Below are 22,324 nucleotides of genomic sequence, written 5' to 3'. Positions count from 1 at the left end.
TTTTCAGTTTTTCTGGAAGCACATTTGTGTTTTTTTTTCCTTTTTGCGAAGCACATGCTTTGCGTTTCCATTTCTGGGGAAACAATTGTGCTTCTCGTGGAATCAGAAGCTGTGATTTTTCCTTTTCCAGGGAAGCACAGTTGTATTTTCAAAAGTTTTGCTTTTCTTTTTTTCAAAGAAGCACAACGGTCGGGAAAAGCACATCTATGCTTGTTTTTTTCCTTTTCGGAAAGCATGTGACGTGCATTTTCCTTTTTGGGGGGTATAGTTGTGCTTCTTGCAGCAAAACACTGTTTCCTGAAGGAAAATCCTTTTTTTCCTTCATTCAAGAGAAAACCAGGCATGCGAACGAGATATGGGCCAGCCCATTTAGAGCAAAATGTGAATCTTTGTTTTTTCTTGTTTTAGGATCCGGGTTTTCTGTTTTGTTCTGGTTGTTTGGTTTTTTCCTTCTGTTTGTTCTGGTTTTCTGTTTCTTTTCTTTTCAAATTTCAAACAATATTCAATTTATATTAAAAGAACAGTTCAAAATTTCAAAATTGCTCAAGTTCCAAAATAATTGTAATTTCGGAAATTGCTTGCATTTTTTCAAAAATTGTTGACAAATCCAGACAATTTTTTCTTTTTAGAAAAAATCTCGCATTTAAAAAAATGTTTCCAATTTTTTAAAAAATGTTTATTTTCTTGGAAAATGATTGCATTTGCAAAATTTCTGAAAATGTTCAGAGATTCAAAAATATTTGCATTTTAAGAAAATATTTGAGGTTTCCAAAAATGTTTGTGTTTTACTTTTTTTGACAAAGTTGTTAATGTTCACATTCTAAAAAATATTTAATTTAAAAAAAATCTCATTTGATATTTCAAAAATGTTTTGATCTATTGGTGTTGATAGTTTCAATGTTGCTACGCTGACTACAAGACACCAAAGTTCATCGCACGACATTCTTGGGATTTTCCATTGTTTGTGCTACAAAGTGCCACTCGCTACTGAGTCAGCCCATTCGGGGAGCCCCATGTGTTGTGCGCTTCTATTTTAAACAAAGAGTGTCAAATAGGAGCTCCCACGAGAGATGGCAAGTTCTACATGTGGTTTGGCTCGTGTGCACGACCGCTTGAGTGCATGTGGCTAGGCGCAAGGCACGTGAGGGGGTGAGTGAGTGGTAGCTCGAGAGATCATGGGGTGTGCCTGCTTAGTCGGGAAAATAATCCCTACCGGGATCCTCCTTCCCCGGAGGGACAAACAAGTCTAGTGTCGGGATTGCCCGGGTTCAAATTACATGGTGCCCATTTCAGCTACGAGGACTTCAGGATATGATTACGAATGGCTCTAGGAGTTCAAGGTTTAAAATAGACTTACCGATTGAAATCATTCTACAACCCACCAATACATTACTAACCGCAATAAGTTTGAGAGAAAAACGACTTGCCCATAAGTCAGTTTCTTTCATCCTTCGTGAGGGTTCCCCTGACCTTCTCCTTCGCATGTGGCTCCGGCTGCCGGAAAGACAAGGTGGGTAGCCCTAGGGTCCCTCAAATATATGCATATTACCCTAGGTATCCCGTGTTTGGTGTCATTGGCGCTAAATAAAGTGACATGCAGACATAGTGAGTGCTCTGTGAGTGATAGCTCCGAGCTTCTTCTCCCCGGGCCATAGTGATGATGATGCGACAGCGGAGCTTGAGCTCTCCCTCATGAAGCTTTGCTCTGAATCTGTCCTTCCACGACAAGCTTTATCTTCTAGAAGTTGTCATCGATCAAAGGGATAGACGAGCTTCTAGTGAAATCGCCCCCACCCCCCATCGTCCATCACACAATGTCGATGTTTGCTGGAGTTGAAGACCCCTAATATCATATGTCTAGAGAGTGCATCGAGGCGTTCTTGGGTTGATCGTTGGCTTGGCACCGATCCCACACACCTCTTACTTGAACCTCCAAGATAGGGATGCCCTGCCCCAACACATGTTGCACATAGTGGAAATTCATAGCAAGTCTCATGAGCACAGTCCCAAGAGTAATGACAAGGTGATGTTTGTCGGCATCGCTGGCTCCACCTACTCTGACAAGGTTGGAATCGTCATGGGGACTCAATTGTATTATTAGTTCTCCATCCAAGGACCTTTATGCACAAAGGAAGGACTGGTGCCTAATTTTATATTTCTGTAGGGTCATTGTAATAGTTGTGGAGTAACCACTTCTACCTAGGTCCTTGGGGACTGTTGGTAAAAAAGGAAATGCATTACTTACTTGCATTGCACAAAACACCGGTGCTAAGTTCTTCATTACTTTTTTTTCTTCTGCCGGGATAACTCCATGACTTAACGCGGTCACTCTCTGTTTTGCTTAAGCATGATGTATTGATATGACAGTGGCGGGCTTCGTGTCTTGCTATTTTCATTTTCTCTCTTTCCCAGTTGCCACCATTGTCAAGTTAAAAAAAGATCCACCATTGTCCATGTCCAAAAGAAATTAGGAAAATGCCACCATTGTCAGAATTAACGGCTGACTCACGGCCAGCGCTTCTGTCAGGGAACACGATTAGTCGGGAAAAAGTCGCTATCTTTGCCGCGGTTGCTCGCTCGCTCTGTTTTACAATTGCATCGTTGACACAAGCAACGGCGATTGCTAAGCTTAATTAGCACGTCAAAATCCCAAGTTAGTAGGCCGACTGGTTTTGTTAACAGAAAAACAAATGATACCAGCCCCCGGCTTACATATGCGTGCACCCGGCACCACCCGATGCAGCGCGTCTGCGCTCGTGAGACTTGGCCGGCTCAACTCCCCTATCACTCTATGGCCCCAAAATACATCACATACATGTGCATCCTGACCATTTCGCCCTTACCGCCGGTATTAAAAACCGCTTACGCCATGGTTAACCAAGCAATATTCAAAACCAAGCTCCTCGACTGCACAAGCAACCCGGTGTGAACCCCATCATCGGGTGCTCGATTCTCAACCTCAACCCAGAGATAACGGAGACCTCCGTCGAGTTGTCTCTATAAAGAGCAAGAAACCTCGACGACCGTACCAGTACCAGTAGCGCTCCGTCTGTGTTTCATTGTCGGTCGGAAGCAACCTCCACGCTCCTAGTACGCAGCAGATGACCAAGGACGGCGGCAGCGAGACGGGCGGGTGCCTCTGCATCGGCGCGCCGATGCGCGCGCTGTCGCGGGCGTGCGACTCCGCCTGCGACCTCTACGTGCGCGGCATGTCCGGGTGCGCCACCCGCGTGCCGGCCGGGGCAGTCGCGGGCGGCCGCGGCTCCGGCTTTGTCAGATCGGCCACGACCGTGCACCTGTGGACGAGCTCGGACCGCGCCGACGACCTCATCCGCGCCGCGTCGACGAAGCAGCGCCGCGTGGCGACGGCCGATCAGCCGGCGGATGTCGGGGCAGCAAAGAAGGGCCGCCTTGGCCCGGTGGCGCCGGCGATCGTGCCGGCTCGGAGGAAGGGGCCGGCGATGGCGACCATCGCCGAGAACGGGCCGTGCGACTTCGGCGCCTGCGCGCTGACGCCACCGGAGCTGAGGAGGCGCGCCCCGGCGGTCGGTGGGGTGCGCGCGCCTGGCGGTGGGTTTGTCGCCGTCATGGCGGCGAGCGAGGCCTTCGCGGCTCGATCGTGACGCGTGTTTGCAAGATGACGCGCGTAGCGGCTGTGTACAAAACTAGCTTCTAGAAAGTCCCCAACACACCAGTTTTCTCTCACGTTCTCGTGATTTCTTCGTCATGTGTAAACACTTTGACAAGTAGTGCAAATACTATTATGATCCGCACAGAATATAGTGCAGACATAATGGCAAAGTCTGTTTTAAACCATGTCTTTGTAGTGAACTAGTGATAATGTGACATGAACACCAACCTCCTAACCCGTGAAATCAGGATAAAGGTTGTCAAAACATGATTATATCATGTCGTTCTTTAGCTTTAGGATCTAAATATTAATTGGGGTTATTTGCGATCTTGCCATATGATTCTAATCCGAGTAAGAATGTGCAAACATTCTTATCTGACAAGTTTGGAATGCCATCGTGTGAAGCTTTTCAATAAAATAGTTTCAATTTGAGTTCAACTTATTCAGACATATTTTTTAGTTTTCTGCTCAACCAGATCTAAAGTTGCTCATGAGTTGCTCGATGAAGAATCTGTTGATGCATTTGGATAACAGGTTCTGCTCTGAAAATTGTATAGAATCACCCACATGCTTAAATTCCTGACCGAGGCGAACTCCGTCACCCTCATCCTCCACAATCATGTTGGGTATAATCACACAAGTTGCCATCACCTTCCATAACGCCTCTGGATCCCATATGCGGGTCCAGGAACAACTGCAAAACGGGCTTGGAGCACTTCAAATGCCCTCTCGTCATCCTTTCTAGCACATTTCTTGTCTTTGGGCAAAGTGAGTTCTTTTCTCACCCATTTGATCAGATATGGTCTTGACGAAGGTCGCCCATGAAGGATAAATATTATCACAAAGATAATAGCCCATGTTGTACTCATGACCATTGATCGTGTAGTTGCATGAAAGAGCTTGTCCCACACACACAACCTTGCAAACAATGGAGACCGCTGCAGCACAGTGATGTCATTGTGAGACCCGAGAATCCCAAAGAAAGAGTGACAAATCCAAAAGTCTTATGATGCAGCTACTTCAAGAATGATCGCGGGCTTTTTTGCAATAGGCCTGATATTGCCCTTATAGAGAATATGGGACAATTCTTCCATTGCCAGTGCATGCAATCGAGGAATTGAAGCATACCTGGCCAACCACTAGCTTACGGCAGTTCCATGAGTCATGCGGTGTCTTTGTCAGTTGGTTCTCTCAAGTACTCCGCTCCAAACACTTTGACCATGGTATTAGCAAACTGGAGCATGGATTCAAGACATGGGGTTTCAGACTAGCTTTCGTGATGTTCGGGTGCAACCCCATCATGAAGAAATACTTCATCCCAATGGTGTCTTCTCTGACTAGTCGCATGGCATGATTCACTTGGAGGAAGTATTTGTCGAGGAACTTGGTTCGTTGTGTAATGTGCTCCAAATAGGGACTAACCAGTGTACGAAATGTCGCCATTTGATAGTACATGCTACATGCCCGTTGTGTGGTGTCGAAGAAGAAGATACTGCCCTTGCTTTGGCCACTAGCCTGAATGTTGGGAAGCTTTCAGATGCAATGGGGGGGGGAGTGGTCGATCCCTCGCAAGAAAGAGGTTGTTATCTCAGTGTTGAAGTGGTTATTTCATGTTCTTTGAACAAAATGGAATTGGTATGATCCATGATATTTCTCCTCGTCTATCAAATTTGGAACCTCAAGAATGATAAGGTATACGGCAAGCAAATACCACTGGTGCGCATCTGGAAGGAATTCCTTTGTAGCTATCTCAAAGTGGTTCTACAATTAAGACATCAGGCCATGAAGGAGGCACTGAAGGGTAAGACAATCATTGAATGGGCTCGACCTACTTTGACAAAGGTAACATTGGCGTTGGATCCTTGGCCTCGGCCAACCATGGGATGGATGTCTTCGTTTGTTGATGGGTCCCTTTTTGATGCACTTGTTTTATTGCAATGATGCCCTCAAATTGGAGATACACATATTTTTGGAGGGCATTACTCTCAACTTGCAATGACGGATCACCCCATGATCATCCAAGCAGACTGTGTCGCTCTTATTGGAGCTCTCGCTAGTACCTCGATGGACCGGTCCTGCTAAGGTCATCTGCTAATTGAAATCAAGCTTCTACTTGAAAGTCATGAGTTTATTCCCCAGAAATTACTTTGTTAAAAAAAAGTTGCTCATTGTTTAGCTCATCATTGTAGAACTAGTGTTAGCACTGATGTTTGGTTGTGCCAAATAGCATAATGTATTAGCAGACGGAAACATGTTAACATGGTCCCCGCAAAAAAAACTGTTACCATGGAATAAAACTCAATAATTTCATTGAAAAAACACACTCTTAACAATTACCTTCCCTTTTTAACGAAAATAATAGTGCACGACCTTCCCAATCATCCATAGTATTTCATACACACACACACGACACTGCAACGATATAGACCGATCATGGGTCGAGTCACAACCTGGGCACCCAGGGCCTTGCCTTTCTGGGCCGCCCAACAAAAGCGAAGCAACTCGCTCGGCCGGATTTCCTTCGTTCGATAACCAATTAACGTAGTCTGTCGTTGAGCGCAAATCAGGTTTTGTGGGAAACTTGACCGCTAATCAGTTGGCTTTAAAAAATGTTCATGAATTTTAAAAAAGTTCACTGATTTGATAAAAAAATCACAATTTTGAGTTTTTTTCATAAGTTTGAAAAATTCACGAATTTGAAAACTATTCATAGATTAGAAAAAAGTTCATGATATTGTAGAAATAATGTTCAAGAATTAGAAAAAAATATGTAGATTTTGAAAAAAAGTCAGGGTTTGAGAAGTTCATGAATTTGAAAAAAAAAATGTATTCTAGTAAAGAAATTACTAATTTTCTAAAAAATATTGATTTTGGAAAACAAAGTTCACAAAATTGAAAAAAACATGATTTTGAAAAGAATTTAGTGGATTTGGAAAATGTTCAGAGATTTTGAAAAAATTGTCACAAATTTAAGAAAAACACAAAGTTAAAGTTAGTTTTCAAATTAGAAAAAGTTTGCGCAAATAAAAAATGAGAAAGAAAAAGAGCAAAGAGGAAAGGAATGAAAAAAATGAAAAACAAAGCCAGAAGAAAGGGATAAAAAAGAAAGAAAAAGAAAAGGAAAACAAAAAACCCAGTGAGAAAGCTTTCAGAAGCTTCCGAAAACCGGCCTAGGAAGCATTAAAACCCGGGAGGGAAATTCCCTTTTGTGTGCTTGGTGGGCCGGCCCATTCAGAATTATGGGAATGGAGGGGGTTCGCTCGTTTGCACAATAATCCTTATCGGGAGCAACTAACCAAGGGCTACCCCTTGCAAGCGCGCCAAGTAGCACACTCTCAGCCCCCGTCACGTGTCCCGTGCTGGACGCTCCCTTGAGATTTTGTACTTTTTATTTTTCTGTATGTGTTTTTATGTTTTAGATGGTTTTTTCCTGGGTTTTTTCCTACTTTTCGGTTACTGCCCTGTTTTCCCAAGTTTTTCGAGGAAAAATTTCAGAAAGAAAAATGTGTACAAAACGTGTTTTTTTGCTTTTCTGAGAGGCAAGGATTTGCCTCCCATGGAGGCGCAGATTTGCTTCCGCGAGATGCACATCGAAAATGAAAAAAAAAACACATTTTTTGCTTCCGTCAGAAACGTAGATTTTCTTTTCATGGAGGCACATGTTTCTTCTGCGAGAGGCACAGTGCATCTCGGAAAGGGAAAAACGCATTTTTTTGCTTCCGCAAGGCGCAATTTGCTTCTCGTGAAGGCACATGTTTGCTTTTCGCGAGAGGCATAACTGTACCTATTGGAAAGGAGGGAAATATTTTTTTTGTTACCCAAGAGGTACGGATTTGCTTCTTGTAGAGGCACATGTGTTCTTCTGCGAGAGAGACAACTGTGCCTCTTGAAAAGGTAAAAACAAGTTTTTTTTGCTTCCACGAGAGGCACAGTTTTGTTATCATGGAGGCATAGGTTTGCTTGCGCGAGAGGCACAACTGTGCCTCTTGCAAAGTGAAAAAAGGTGGAACAGACTATGCTTCCAACTCTTTTTCTGATTTTTTTAAAATAATGTTTTCCGAACCTTATTAAGATGGGATCTAGTGTTTTTGAAAATGTGGACAATTTTATAAATTTGCGAACAGTTTTTCAAATTTGTGATTTTTTTAAAAAATATGAACATTTTGGGTGTTTATGAATAAATCTTAACAGGAATATTTCCGGAAATTCCGAACATTGTTTCAATTTGTGAACAGATGTTACAACACGTGAACATTTTTTAAATATCCCGAACAATTTTGGGAAACACGGACGTTTTTTGAAATTTGCAAACAAATTTTGAAAACACGAACATTTTCTGTTCATGTTTATAAAAAATAAGTTTTTTTAAATGAATGTTTAAACGAAACCCGTACACTTTTCAAATTCTGTGAACGAATTCAGAATAAGCTCAAACATTTCGAAAAATATGAACATGTTTTGGATATATGAATATTTTTTAAAACCAAAACATTTTTAAAACTATTAACCAAATTTTAAAGACGTGGACATTTTTTAAACTCCCCTGAATAAAATTGAAAACAGGAACATTTATTTATATTTGGGACTTTAAAAAAAGAGAACAATATTTGCAAACGTGAACATTTTTTGAAAACATGAATGATTTTTGGAAACGCGAACATTTTTTGAAAAACAAGAACATATAAACAAACGATTGGAAAAAGAAAATAAGAAGAAAATTTAAAAAAAAGAGAGAGAAAAACAGAAAAGGAAAAATAAATAGAAAGAAAAAACCGGTTCTGAAACCTCCTAGAAGGTTCTCAAAAACGGGAAAACCCGACTGTGGGAACCTCTAAGACGCGTTTGGTTCGGCCCCAGTAACGTATTCATTTTATCGTATCAGGAAGCTCCGATGTCCGATTAGTTTTATAGAAAACCCGCTTTGTTTGGTTGGCGCACATGTGCTCCTGTTTTCCAATTAGCTTTGATCTGGGCATTTTTAGTTTCGCGAAGTCTTGTATCGGAAACCACGGTTACGAAAGACATTGCGGGTTTACCAAACACAACTGTACGGTTTCGGGAAGCATTGGAATCGGAAGCCTCGGCTTTTCTGCGAACCAAACGTCTCGCCGGTAACTTCCCAAAACCGGGATTGCAGCAACCATTAATGGGCCGGCCCATATCGCGTCGCTCTTGAAGCCTGTGCGAATTTTCGTTTATTTTTCTTTTATCATTTACTTTTTTTTCTTTGCAGTTACCTTTTTGTATAGGCGAAACTGTGAGTATTTCTTCTCACATCATAATTTTTATATTTTTTGTTAAGAAGTTTGTACAGAAAAGAAAAGAACAGAAAAACAGTCTCTGAGGTTCTGAGCTACTAGTGTTACAACAACCAAACCAAAGCAATGCCTTCAGGCAGCCTCAACTATCTACATAGAGGAAGTGGAGAAAGCAGTCCTAGCTTTACTTGCCAACAGCAGCACGAAGAGGTTATCTGAAGTTTTGGGCCCAGGCAGGCAAGGCCTCATGGGACTGTTTTTTTGCTCTGTATGTCAACCAATGCAACTAATTTTTTTCACCTTTTTTTTTCAAATCTATGAACTATTTTTCAAACTTCTGGATTTTTTAGAAATTTGTGAACTTTTCCCTCATCCGTGATCTTTTCTAAAATTCCTGAAGTTTCTTGAAAATTGCGATTTTTTTTCAAATCTTGAATTCTTTTGGAAATTTTGAATTTGTTTTCAAATTTACAAATATTTTTTGAATCATGAATATTATGGAAATACGGCAATATTTTCAAATTGATAACATTCTTTTAAATCTTAAAATATTTTACAAATCCGTCAACATATTTTGAAATACTAGAATGTTTTTAGTTTTTGGGTACATTTTTTACATTTGCGAACATTTTTAAAATTTGTGATCAGTTTTTGTTGACTCAACGGACCTTTTTTGAAATCTGTGTATAATTTTAAAAATTCCAAAACATATTTTAAGTCGTGTCTTTTTTAATAATTTGAGTATAGTTTTTGAAATTTACAAGCATTTTTTAAATTCAGGAAAAACGAAGATTTTTAAAATTCATGAAGATATTTTAATTCGCAGGTATTTTTTAAATTTTAGAAAAAAATAAAAAAATGAACGTTTTTTGAAATCTGGAAACAGTTTCCAAATTCGTGATATCCTGGACATATTTTTGGGATTAAAAAATGAAAAAAGAAAAGGAAAGAGACGACTCATAAGGGAAAAGGACAGGGGAACCTGGCGCCGCGCACACGGGCCGGCCCAAATCATGCGTGTTTGTGCGTTGTCTTCCGCGCAGGTCATTAAATATGACGATTGGTTGTCTCAAAAAAAATACATGACGACTGATGAGCAACACTCCCTCCATTCCAATAAATAAGGGGCGCATGTTTTTAAAATCTAACTTTAATCGTAAATTAGATTATACGTATTTGTGACATAAAAATTCTACCATTAAAAACTCATTTTTAATACAAACAACGGTGTGAATTCTATCATATAAAATATAATTCATATTTTGTTGGTCTACTTTATGATCAAAGTTGAATTTGGGGATGTGTGCACGCCTTATTCATTGGAATGAATGGAGTACACAAAATGACTTGCTGGGCTGCACCGCACGACAAATGACTTATGATTAAAATTGGTATGTCATGAATTGAAATTGATCTTTTGAAAATTAAAAACCAGTTTTTAAAATTGAAATGAGCATGGACCTAGAGGGAAGGGGAGTCAGGTTAGTGTAGTTTACCTGACTTTTCTTCGTAGGTCAGAGAAGCCACCTTCATTTGTCGCGGCACACCCTGCTACTCCCCCCGCCCCTGCCTGACCGCAGTTCGCCGCCGCGTGCAAGGCTGCTCCCAGCCCCAGCTACTCCCCTGCCCTTGCCTGCATGACCACCGGCTGGCCGCTGGCTGCTAGCTGCGAGCTGCTTGTTATTTTTTTGCTTTATAATGTATTCATTGCTGAATTTATGCATATAATGAATAATCGTGTGTATAATGGAATTCCGTTGGTTGGTGGACAAGTAGTGAACAAGAACAACCACTAATTGTCTGTGTGTGCAGTTCCTTTGTGTGTGCAATGCGTAAACAAGACAAGTAATATTGAACATTGAACTGAAATTTAAATGAAAAACAGTGTGTTTGCAGTCTCTGTGTGTTTTCTCAGTTCTATTTTGTATCGTTGAACATAGAATGATGTATTTTAGGGTTTAGGGTAGTTATAAGTGTCAAAGTTATTCTATGTTGTTGAATATTTTTACACGAGCTTCTACTTGAAAGTCATGAGTTTGTTCCTAAATTACTTTTTTTTTTCACAAAATAGGGTTGCTCATTGTTTACCTAATCATGATAGACCTGGTGTTAACATTCCTGTTTTATAAAATAGGCTTTCACTCTGCTTTATAGATAAAGGCAACCAATCCTCCGTCGGGGATGATGGACTAGGAGGAAGCGATGTGCTCCTCCGCAAGGATGTGGGTCGTGAGACTTGCCGATCCTCGATGCGGTTGGAGCTGGAGGTGGGGATTCAGATTGAGAGAAATCCCTAGCCGACACAGGTTGGCCACAAGGGCGGCGACGCCCGTGGGCGCCGTATTTTCTCCATGGAGACGTTCGCCAGATCGGTTTCTACTTCCACCACAACATTCGTCTTCCGGGTGAAAACCGTAACTACGGTGGGCAGCGATGATTCAAAGTCGATCCCTTCTTGAAGGCGCCACCTTGAGAGATAGTTGGTTGGTGGAGACTGTTGGGTTGGCGTTGGCGACGATCCGGATCAGGAGGTGCTGCGGCGTGACATTTAGCGCGTCGGCGACGGCGGGTCCCGGTGGCGTGGCGCAACAGGGTCGACGTTGGACATGTGTTGATGGATGCGAGCAGTGTGATGGCCCTAACTGGCATTATGATGGCGCCGGATTCTGAAGCGTGCGCATGCGGTGCGCGCTGAGAGTCTGCTAGACCGGTTGGTGCTCTTGGCTCATCGTGGGGAGGCTTGATGAGGCCATCAGATTAGATGGTGTGTGATGATGCGTGGTTAGGGCACATCATCAAGCTAGTAAGTGTAGCGACATAGATCGTCAGAAAGGTGGCTTTGGGTTGATCCATGTTTTTGTTCCTCGGTACGAATAATGTCTCCCACGTTCTATCTCTGTTCCAATGGTGCGAATAGCGTCTCGGAGGATGTGTGGAGGTGTGTCTCCGGCAGATCTCGCGGGATTCGGTCGGTGCTGGTCTTCGATGGATCTATTTGGATCATGTTTTTGTCCTTCTTCGTTCGTGTGGTTACAGATTTGATCTTTCTGATCTACAACTTTCTATCGGCGATGGTTGCTGCTCTATTGTGCTGGTCCTTTGGGGCCTTAGCACGACGACTTGCTGAATGTCTACTACAACAAGGTTTGTGCAGGTCCGGTGAGTGAGGGGCAATGATGGCGTCGCGCCTTCGGCTTGCTTCAGTGCTTGTAGCCATCGCTAGTGCCATGATTTATGAATAGATTGTAAAATTTGTCTAGTAAAAAAACACACTATTAACAATTTACCTTGTCATTTTTTTAAATGAAGGAATTACCTTCCCAATCATTCACGGTATTTCACAGACACACGCACGGCACCGCGACGACAGAGACCGGTAGCTGGGAGCTCGCCAGCGCAGCGTCCACCGGATTATAACTAATCGGTGGAATTAACAAACCATGGCGGCATTAACTAAGTTCTATCTCCTCGGTCGCTTCGCTTGTGTTGGGTACAGAGGTGGTGGCGCTGTGAAAGCGAGCGGGCTGCGCAGGTGGACGTGGCGGGAGGAGGCCGCGCGCGGGCTCCACCTCCCCGGTGTCGTGGATGCACTCCCGCTCACAAATTACAAGCAGGCGTCCCCACCACCACGTGCACGCAGCCGCCGAGAAAAGATGTTGCTCCCTTCTTCTCTTGGTTTGGTCGCTCCTCTCTTCGCCGCCGCGCCGGTCCCTCTGGTCTCTGGTGTCATGGGCGGGCTTCGGGCGCGTTCGCAGTAGCTGCTTTGGTACGTGTACATCCGTGATGAAAGTAAGCACGCACGTTTCGTGCATGCATGCCAGCCATGCCGGCCTTGGTGCAGCCTGCATGAACTGAGCACGTAACCCGCAAAAAGAAGCACTGAGCACGTACGTACACACGTATGAATATGATTCGACGTACGAGTCGGTTTTGCTCTCCCCTTCTCGAACATCCTGAAACCTCGGAGGTCGGAGCTGATCTATGTGCACAATTCTAGCGGTCGGGAAATGCGACGAAGTTGACGTGTTTCTTTGTGGAGCCACGTGCAGGGTCGCAGCAGGCCGGTGCCCAAGCACGTGGGAGATCGACCCACGCGATCCGCAACCGTCCTGGATCATGAATTCATGATTGATCGGCGATACGTATCCGTGTGTGCCCGTCATGGCAAGCTCCCATTGGCCGCGGCCGGGAGCCACCACCGGAACGGACGCGCGGACCCATCGCTCGGTCGCCCCGCTGCCACGTGTCTTCGTACTGCCACTCCATTCGAGCCACGTGTGCCCGTCAATTCACGACACGATTGTCCAGGACCAGAGCCGGCTCGTATATATGCCCCGGCCGTGCCCCCTCCCGGCCATCTCGTCCACAGCAAATTCTTGCAGCTGATAATCGAAACGCACTCGCGCCCACATCCCACTTACAAGGAAGAGCAGCAGTGAGACACGTACGCGTTGTGTATTTGTGGTGCATAGCATACGGTAGAAGCTGTCTAGGGGCATATATACACACACGGCGACGGAGATGGGGACGGTGCAGGTGCAGGTGCAAGGTGTGGCGGCGTCGGGGAGGATGCCGTCCATGGAGGCGGAGCCAAAGACGCTCACCCTCGAGCAGCTCAAGTACGCAAGGGTACGTATATATCTTTTTTTTTGCGGTTGTATATACGTATATGTCTGTTCCAAACCAGGCAGCTGTTTTTCCCTCCCATGTCTGAAATCCGATCCATCACCACTAGCGCTATTTTTTGCTTAAAGAAAATTCAAGTAGCGCTAGCCCAAAAAGTATCATGTGTTCTCCCTCCATTCTTCCTTGCTATAATAAAATAAACTTAGTTTTTTGTACTATGTGCCTTCTTCGCAACTTGTAAGGATGTACTAACACATGTCTATATACCCTCCGTAGAATAAAAATGAAAGCAATATTCTAGTATAGGATATACAGATAGTTGTAGAACTGGATTGCACTATAACAGTCTATAGATTTGTAATATATTCCCTCTCTCCCATAATGTAAGACGTTTTTCGACACTACAGATTTTTTACCGACGGAGGGACTAGTGTCGAAAAAACATCTTACATTATGGGACGGAGGGAGTATATTTTACTGAAGATTTTGTCTTTGAAAAAACTCCCTCAATTGGGACAGTGTGCCTACTAATTTGTCAATTAAAAAGAGAAATAAGAAGTTGAAAATTAAAGTTGACACTGAAATCTGAAAATATTTTTTATGTCAATTTACAAATTTGCTGTGTTCAATGGTAGGTTTCTCATGGTTCTAGTCTTCTAGAGCTGAAAGGCAAATTATTCAACTCGGCCATCTTTTGCACGTGTAACTCTACCGTTTCTCTGTGGTGATTAGTGACCTACCTCAGCTACCTGTAAAGTCGATTCCATCCGGTTTCCACTCATCTCTACAACACCCCGGACGATAAGTTTCGTATGTTCCCGCAAAAAAAAAGAGATAAGTTTCGTATGAAAAGAACTGGCCTTAAACAGGATTCTTGATAAACGTATGTACTGGATCCATCCATTCAAGGGATCCTGTTTGTGCAAAGAACCCTCCTGCTAAGTTAAGGAAAAAAAAATTCTATTCCCGCATGTACTATTTTCCTGTTTTTTTTAATATACTTTTTTCCTGGCTGAAGTGAACATATAAATTTACAATGTTCTCTACAAAAAAAAAATTGTATCCCAGCATATATAATATGTACGACTTTGTAAACTTGGAGGGGTCGCAGTCACCCAAACAATGCACAAAGAATCACAAAACAAATAGTACTACGATGAAAAGATAATTGATGAACCGTGAACGAAGGTGCTTATATACGCAAGTGCGATTGCTATTGCTTGCGGCATGCGCTGTTCATGCGCTTGGGTCGGTCTCTGTTCCCATGAAGCTTGTGTGTCGAGGTGTCGAGCGTCCGTCACAACAGGGAACAGTCGTGACAAGGACGTTGCGCACCACAATTTATTCTCGCTCGTTTACATTGCCTGTACGTATGTACATTCCTTCTGTACTCGCATATGCATCACCCATGTAACTTGTACATATGCACGTACGTACATAGGCTCGGTCTCATGGTCTCTAGGTGGTCTATGGACATAGATGTGTTTTGTTATTTTTGTCTGTCACGAGATGTATGAATAGAATGAATAGATCGAAGTTTTATAGGAAAAGAGACGGAGCAGCTTGAGTTAGTTAATTGACATATATTAACTGAAATTGCAGGAGGCGGCGCTGTACGTGGTGAGGACAAGGACGACCGAGGAAGCCATCAGGATCTTCACGGAAGGGCTCAAGCCAGTGCGGGGCGTGCGGAAGATGGGCTCCTCCACGACGGACTCGTCGGACGACGACGTCGAGCTCGGCTCGTCGGAGGATTCGACGCCGCGCGCTGGCGGCGGCACGGGTTGCCGTCCCCACGGACGCTCCATCAAGAGAGACATTGCCACTGCACCGTTCTAGCTTGCGTGTGTTAGTTTGATTTTACCTTTTCTACGTCTTTTTCTTCGTGGCCCAGTATTTTAGCTTTAGCATCGGCCGGTAGCGCGGCAAAATTTTGGGGTGCGTCCTGGCCTAGAGAAGGCTGCAAGAGACGTGAAGCTGGCCCGCACGACTAGTATGCCGTTTTGTGTGTGTGCGTGTGCGTGTACATAGCAGCAGACTACTTCAGTTCTTTGGCTTCAAATTCTCCTCGTGCTCTTCCATGCATGTGGACTCTCACGGGGCATACAAATTTCCCTGTTTGTATTTTCTTTTTCGCAAAACGCACAGGCAGAACGCCGGCGGCTGTTTGGTTTATTGGTTATTTACATGCTTTTCACATTTTTTCGAAATCCCGGGGTCACGTTTTGCATGCCGTTTGATTGCTTGAATTTGTCATAGTCTGCATTCTCTCTTTGTAGTGTAAACTACATCCCTGTGGATCAACAACACTGAGTTTGCAGAGAAGAAAACTATGCTGCGCTTGAGTCTGTGCCTTCGTGAAGAAGTCCGTCAACTGTAACTCAAAGGGCACATAGTGAAGAGCGAGAGTCTGATCCTGCACAGCAGCACGCACAAAGTGGGCATACGCACCGATGTGCTTGGTGAGCTCATGCTTCATCGGGTCACGCGCAATACTGATACTGTCTGGCAATAAGGGAGTCGAGGTAGTAGCAGACACACCAAAGTCCTCAAGTAACCACCGTAACCAGATCACCTCAGCCGTCATCATAGTCATGGCTCGCAACTCAGCCTCTGTACTCGAGCGAGAAACGGCAGTCTGTTTCTTTGTCTTCCAGGCAATAAGAGAGCCACCTTTGTCTTCCAGGCAATAAGAGAGCCACCAAGAAAGACACAATAAGCAGACAGCGAGCGTCGATCAGAGGGATCACTAGCCCAGGTAGCATCAGAGTAGGCCTGGAGCTCAAGAGAGCTGGAGCGGGGAAAGAAAAGGCGCTGAGAGAGCGTGCCACGAAGATATCGTAGAACACTGAGGAGATGACTATAGTGGACAGAGGTGGGGGCTGAAACGAACTGACTCAGGATATGAATAGGATAGGAGATATCAGGACGCGTAACAACAAGATAGACAAGACTGCCAACAAGGTGACGATAGCGAGTGGGGTTAGGAAGAGGGTCACCATCAGAAGCACAAAGCTGAACGTTGAGTTTCATAGGAGTCACAACTGTGCGCTCATCACCGAGAGCAGCGCGAGCAAGAAGATCCTGAATATATTTTTCTTGAGAGATGTAGAAGCCATCAGAGGTCGAGGAGATCTCAATCCCAAGAAAATAGCGAAGTGGACCAAGATCAGTCATGAGAAACTGGTCGCGAAGGCGAGCCTTAACAAAGGCTATGTAGTCAGAGTCGTCACCAGTGATGATCATGTCATCAACATAGAGAAGGAGCAGAGTCCGACCACGAGGAGACGTGTGAACAAACAACGCGGGATCATGATCACCGGGCAAGAAGCCAGCGGCAGTCACCACAGAGGCGAAGCGCTCAAACCAGGCGCGAGGGGCCTGTTTAAGACCATAGAGGGAGCGGCAAAGTCGACAGACCAAACCATCAGGAGCATAGTACCCCGGTGGTGGCTGCATATAAACCTCCTCACGCAACTCGCCATTAAGAAAAGCGTTCTGAACATCAAGTTGAGAGATAGACCAATGACGAACAGAAGCAACAGCAAAAAGAGTGCGAATAGTGGTCATGTGTGCCACAGGAGCGAATGTCTCATCATAATCGCGTCCCTGCTCCTGCTGAAAACCACGGGCCACAAGGCGTGCTTTGTAGCGCTCAAGAGGACCATCAGAGCGAGTCTTAATCTTGTAGACCCACTTGCAGGTGATGGGACGGACACCGGAAGGGAGGGAAACCAGATCCCATGTGCCAGAGCGCTCAAGGGCAGCAAGCTCTTCGGCCATCGCAAGCTGCCATTCAGGCTGAGTCATGGCAGTCCGATAGGAAGTGGGCTCAGCAATAACGGAGAGACCGTACCGATCAGGAGAGTAGCGATCAGGCGGGGGGCGAGGCCGAGCACGGAGGTTATGAACCGGGGGAGGCGTGAAAGAAGGTGCACCAGAGGTGGAAGGCGCATCAGGGGAAACATCCTCAGAATGAGGGCGACGAGTATAGTGAAGAGGAAATGGTGAGAGAGGGCGACGGACTGGAGATGATGGTGGAGAGTTGGAGGAGGAGGAGGATGGGAAAGATGGTGTCGGTGGTGAAGGAGAAGGAAGGAGAGGTGCAGGCGGAGGAGGAAAAACATGAGGAGGCACATAGCAGGGTGTATCAGGGAGAAGAAGAAAAGAAATCATCCACAGAGAAGCTCGAGGTAGAAGGACGTGGGTAGTAAGAGCGAGACTCGTCAAAGGTCACATCACGCGAGATGCGCAAACGACGACCAACAGGATCCCAGCAGCGATAGCCCTTGTGCTCATCACTGTAGCCAAGAAAAACACACTCAACCGACTGAGCAGTCAGTTTGGTGCGTTCTCGCGGGGCAAGAAGGACATAGCACACACATCCAAACATACGAAGAGCTGAGTAGTCAGGAGAGCGACCAGTGAGACACTCCATAGAAACACCACCCTGCAGAGCAGTCGATGGCTGTATGTTGATGAGATAGGTGGATGCAGAAACAGCCTCAGCCCAAAAATGGGGTGGGAGAGAAGCGGCAATCATCAGAGCACGAGTCGTCTCAAGTAGATGACGATGCTTACGTTCGGCAACGCCATTCTGAGCATGTGCACCAGGACATGAGAACTGGGCAAGAGTACCCTGTTCCGCAAGAAAACCACGCAACAGCTGGGAGATAAACTCACCAGCGGAGTCAGCACGAAAAATACGAATGGGCGTGGAAAACTGGGTGTGAACCATGGCAGCAAAACGTTTGTATATAGAGAGAACCTCGCTACGAGATTTCATAAAGTAGAGCCAAGTGTAGCGAGAGAAATCATCAATAAACAAGATATAGTAGCGGTGACCACCTTTCGAATCAAAGGGAGCAGGACCCCATACATCAGAATGAACTAAGTCAAAAGGACGCTGAGATACCGACTCACTGGTAGGATAAGGTAACTGGGTCTGTTTGCCAAGTCTGCAGCCATTACAATGTAAAGAAACATCTCCAGATACAGACCCTAAGAGGCCCTGACGAACTAAAGAAGACAAGCGAGAGCCACATATGTGACCAAGGCGATGATGCCACTGCTGGAAGGACGCAGACGAAGAGGCAGCAAGAGCATGGGAGCTGGCTGAAGTGGTGGCAGCGGAAGGAACACAAAGCCAGTCAACCTCCCAAAGGCCCTCTGACTCACGGCGCCGGGGGCCAGCACCAACCAAAGCCTTGGTGCGACGATCCTGAATGGAGCAAGAGTCGGTATCAAGAATGACACGACAACCAGAATCAGTAAGTTGGGCAGCGGAAAAAAGATTCATGGTGAGGCGAGGAACATGTGAAACACTAGGAACAGAAAAAGATGGAGTGGAAAGAAGACCACGGCTAGCAACAGGAAGAGGTGTGCCATCAGCGGTAAGAACATTAACAGGCGAATCAAGAGGTCGGAGAGAAGACAGCACGGAAGAATCAGAAGACATATGAAAAGAGGCTCCAGAATCCAGAACCCACGAAGATGTACCTGACTGTGTAGATGCCTGCGGTGGTGGAGCAGTGGCTGCAGTCACAGCAGCAGCGGAAACCGGTCGACGAAGAGCCTGAGGAAGCTAAGAGACGCTTGAGCCTCATAATGTCCTGGTCAGTGAGTGACGGGGTCGAGGAGGATCCAGGAGTCCCACTGGAAGAGGAGCGCCTCTGGTCTCGCTTCTTCTCACGGCAATCAGACTCTGGGTGACCTGGCCGAGAGCAGTAGCCACAGAAGGTGTCACGGCGCGACCGGCCCCTCTCAGCATAAGAAGGACGACCCACCCCCCTGAAGGAGTAGGCAGGAGCGGTGGAGCGGTGAGGCGAGCAGGTGGCATAGGAGCTCGGGCGGCCAACACTGATGGAACCACAAGTAACCCAGCAGAGCGTAGGCGGGTCTCTTCAGCACGAAGCTCAGCAAGTACCTCCGAGATAGGAACACGACCACGAGCGAGCAGGTGAGCACGGCGAGGCTCGAACTCAGAGCGAAGACGAGATAAGAACTCGTGAACCCGCTGAAACTCCAAATCGGACCGTGTAGTCTGACAGCAACGACAAGTTCCACAAACGACGGTCCGAAGAGAGTCAAGCTGACGCTAGATGGCAGAGCACTGTGAATAGAACTCATCAACAGAGGAATCACCTTGTTGGAGTGCATGCTCCTGACGCACCACAGATAGGTAGAGAGCATCACCAGAGGGCTGATAGCGCTGACAGAGATAAGACCACATCGCTGCAACTGTGCCAAGTCCCATGAACTCTGAGGCGAACTGAGGAAGGACACTCGCAGTAAGAACAGCAGCAGCACGAGCATCATCATTGCACCACTGAGTGTAAGCAGACAGATCATCACGATAGGCAGAAAGGGCATCCGAATATGTTGACATCTGCTGATCATAGGCATCAACTGCAGTAACATCGAGAGCCTTGGCGGCATCACAATCAGCCTGAGAAGCATCAGCAGCAGGAACCGGCGGTGCTGGCGGGGTAGGAGCCACTGGAGCAACAGGGCAAGGCGGACAAGGGACCTCGCCAGAGAGAACACCCCACAGAAGGAGACCGCGCATGTGGATACGCATAAAGCCCGCAAACTCGGCATAGTTGGTGCCATCGAAGATCACCGAGCACCGAGGAACGGCGACATAGCCCGAAGAAGACATGAGGAGCTCTTTTTTTTGTCAACTGCTACAGGAGACCCCGATCCAGATCGGGATCAGGCTCGCGCTGGCTCGATCCAGCCCCGATGGAGGAAGCAGGGAGGGAGGGCGAGCGTGGGAGGGGCCGGCCCTGGGCAGCACCGGCTGCAGCAGGAGGCGGCTAGGGGCGGCAGGGCGCGGGGAGGTCGCGGCCGGGCGCGGGGAGGCGCGGGGAGGTGGCTGCCGGGCACGGGGAGGTGGCTACCGGCCGCGGCCGAGCACGGGAAGGCGCAGAGCGGCGCGAGGCGGCAAAGGCAGGCCGCGGCCGCGCTCGGGGTGGCGCGGGACAGCGACGGCAGGCCGCGGCCGAGCTCGGGGCAGCGCAGGCCGGGGCGAGACGGCGTGGCGGCGGGGAGGGAGAGAGCCTTGGGCGAGGGAGGAGGTGGCCGGCGCCGGCGACGAGGTAGAGGGAGGCCGGCGACGGGGGAGCTAGGCACGGAGCTGCGAGTGTGCGGGAGTGGAGAGGAACCTAAGCATCTGATACCATGTTAATGACATGATCATCACTGGTGACGATTCACAGGAGGGCCAAGGGCCAGTACATATACTTGTGTATGGTAAAGTGCAAGAGAGACTATACACATCTAACACCCCCCTCAAACTCATGGTGGATCAACAACACTGAGTTTGGAGAGAAGAAAACTATGCTGCGCTTGAGTCTGTGCCTTCGTGAAGAAGTCCGCCAACTGTAACTCAGAGGGCACATAGTGAAGAGCGAGAGTCTGATCCTGCACAGCAGCACGCACAAAGCGGGCATCCACACCGATGTGCTTGGTGAGCTCATGCTTCACCGGGTCACGCGCAATACTGATAGCACTAGTACTGTCTGACAATAAGGGAGTCGAGGTAGTAGCAGACACACCAAAGTCCTCAAGTAACCACCGTAACCAGATCACCTCAGCCGTCAGCATAGCCATGGCTCGCAACTCACCATAGCCGTTAGCTTAGCATAATGATAGTTCAGTTTTATTGCTATTGCTTTCTTCATGACTTATACATATTCCTCTGACAATGAGATTATGCAACTCCCGAATACCGGAGGAGCACCTTGTGTGCTATCAAACGTCACAACGTAATTGGGTGATTATAAAGATCCTCTACAGGTGTCTCCGAAGGTGTTTGTTGGGTTGGCATAGATCGAGATTAGGATTTGTCACTCCGAGTATCGGAGAGGTATCTCTGGGCCCTCTCGGTAATGCACATTACTATAAGCCTTGCAAGCAATGTGACTAATGAGTTAGTTACGGGATGATGTATTACGGAACGAGTAAAGAGACTTGCCGGTAACAAGATTGAACTAGGTATGATGATACCGACGATCGAATCTCGGGCAAGTAACATACCGATGACAAAGGGAATAACGTATGTTATTACGGGTTGACCGATAAAGATCTTCATAGAATATGTAGGAACCAATATGAGCATCCAGGTTCTGCTATTGGTTATTGACCGGAGATGTGTCTCGGTCATGTCTACATAGTTCTTGAACCCGTAGGGTCCGCACGCTTAACGTTCGATGACGATTTGTATTATGAGTTATGTGTTTTGGTGATCGAAGTTTGTTCGGAGTCCCGGATAAGATCACGGACATGACGAGGAGTCTCGAAATGGTCGGGAGGTAAAGATTGATATATTCGAAGATAGTATTCGGACACCGGAAGGGTTCCGGAGTGTATCGGATACACACCGGAGTACCGGAGGGGTTACCGGAACCCCCCGGGGAAAGATATGGACCATATGGGCCATAGGAGGAATGCTAACCAGCTCACAAGGGGCTGGTGCGCCCCCCACAAGGGAGGAGGCCGAATTGGTTTAGGGAAGGGGGCGCCACCCCCCTTTCCTTCTCCTACTCCCTCTCCTTCCCCCTTTCCACCTCCATGAGAAGGAAAAGAGGGGGGCCGAATCCTACTAGGACTAGGAGTCCTAGTAGGACTCCCCCCTTATGGCGCGCCCCCTAGGGCCGGCCTCCTCCCTCTCCCTCCTTTATATATGTGGGCAGGGCACCCCTTGGAGACACACCAATTCTTTCAAGCCGTGTGCGGCCTCTCCCTCCACAGTTTACTCCTCTGGTCATAACGTCGCAGTGCTTAGGTGAAGCCCTACGCGTATCAC

The 22,324-nt window shown here is 46.5% G+C and overlaps 2 protein-coding genes across 2 annotated transcripts; both read left to right on the top strand.

Moving 5' to 3' along the window:
* Positions 1-3,101: 3,101 nt before the first annotated feature.
* On the top strand, positions 3,102-3,663 carry LOC123167097 (uncharacterized). The gene has a single exon (XM_044584930.1). It carries the CDS (start codon positions 3,102-3,104, stop codon positions 3,621-3,623), a length of 522 nt encoding a protein of 173 aa, XP_044440865.1. The 3' UTR covers positions 3,624-3,663.
* A 9,594-nt stretch (positions 3,664-13,257) lies between these two features.
* Positions 13,258-15,811, top strand: LOC123168633 (uncharacterized). Its single transcript, XM_044586513.1, has 2 exons — positions 13,258-13,518; positions 15,118-15,811. Exons 1-2 carry the CDS (start codon positions 13,411-13,413, stop codon positions 15,352-15,354), a joined length of 345 nt encoding a protein of 114 aa, XP_044442448.1. The 5' UTR covers positions 13,258-13,410; the 3' UTR covers positions 15,355-15,811.
* Positions 15,812-22,324: the final 6,513 nt, after the last annotated feature.

This window comes from Triticum aestivum, chromosome 7D, assembly GCF_018294505.1.
Source record: "Triticum aestivum cultivar Chinese Spring chromosome 7D, IWGSC CS RefSeq v2.1, whole genome shotgun sequence".
In the NCBI taxonomy this organism is placed as follows: domain Eukaryota; kingdom Viridiplantae; phylum Streptophyta; class Magnoliopsida; order Poales; family Poaceae; genus Triticum; species Triticum aestivum.
This window is presented reverse-complemented; position numbering and strand designations above follow the sequence as displayed.

Bases quoted from the DNA above. Each gene is read 5' to 3' on its own strand.
- LOC123167097 (XM_044584930.1), top strand. From the start codon at position 3,102: ATGACCAAGGACGGCGGCAGCGAGACGGGCGGGTGCCTCTGCATCGGC.
- LOC123168633 (XM_044586513.1), top strand. From the start codon at position 13,411: ATGGGGACGGTGCAGGTGCAGGTGCAAGGTGTGGCGGCGTCGGGGAGG. The intron at 13,519-15,117 runs GTACGTATATAT...CTGAAATTGCAG, and splicing joins AGCAGCTCAAGTACGCAAGG to GAGGCGGCGCTGTACGTGGT.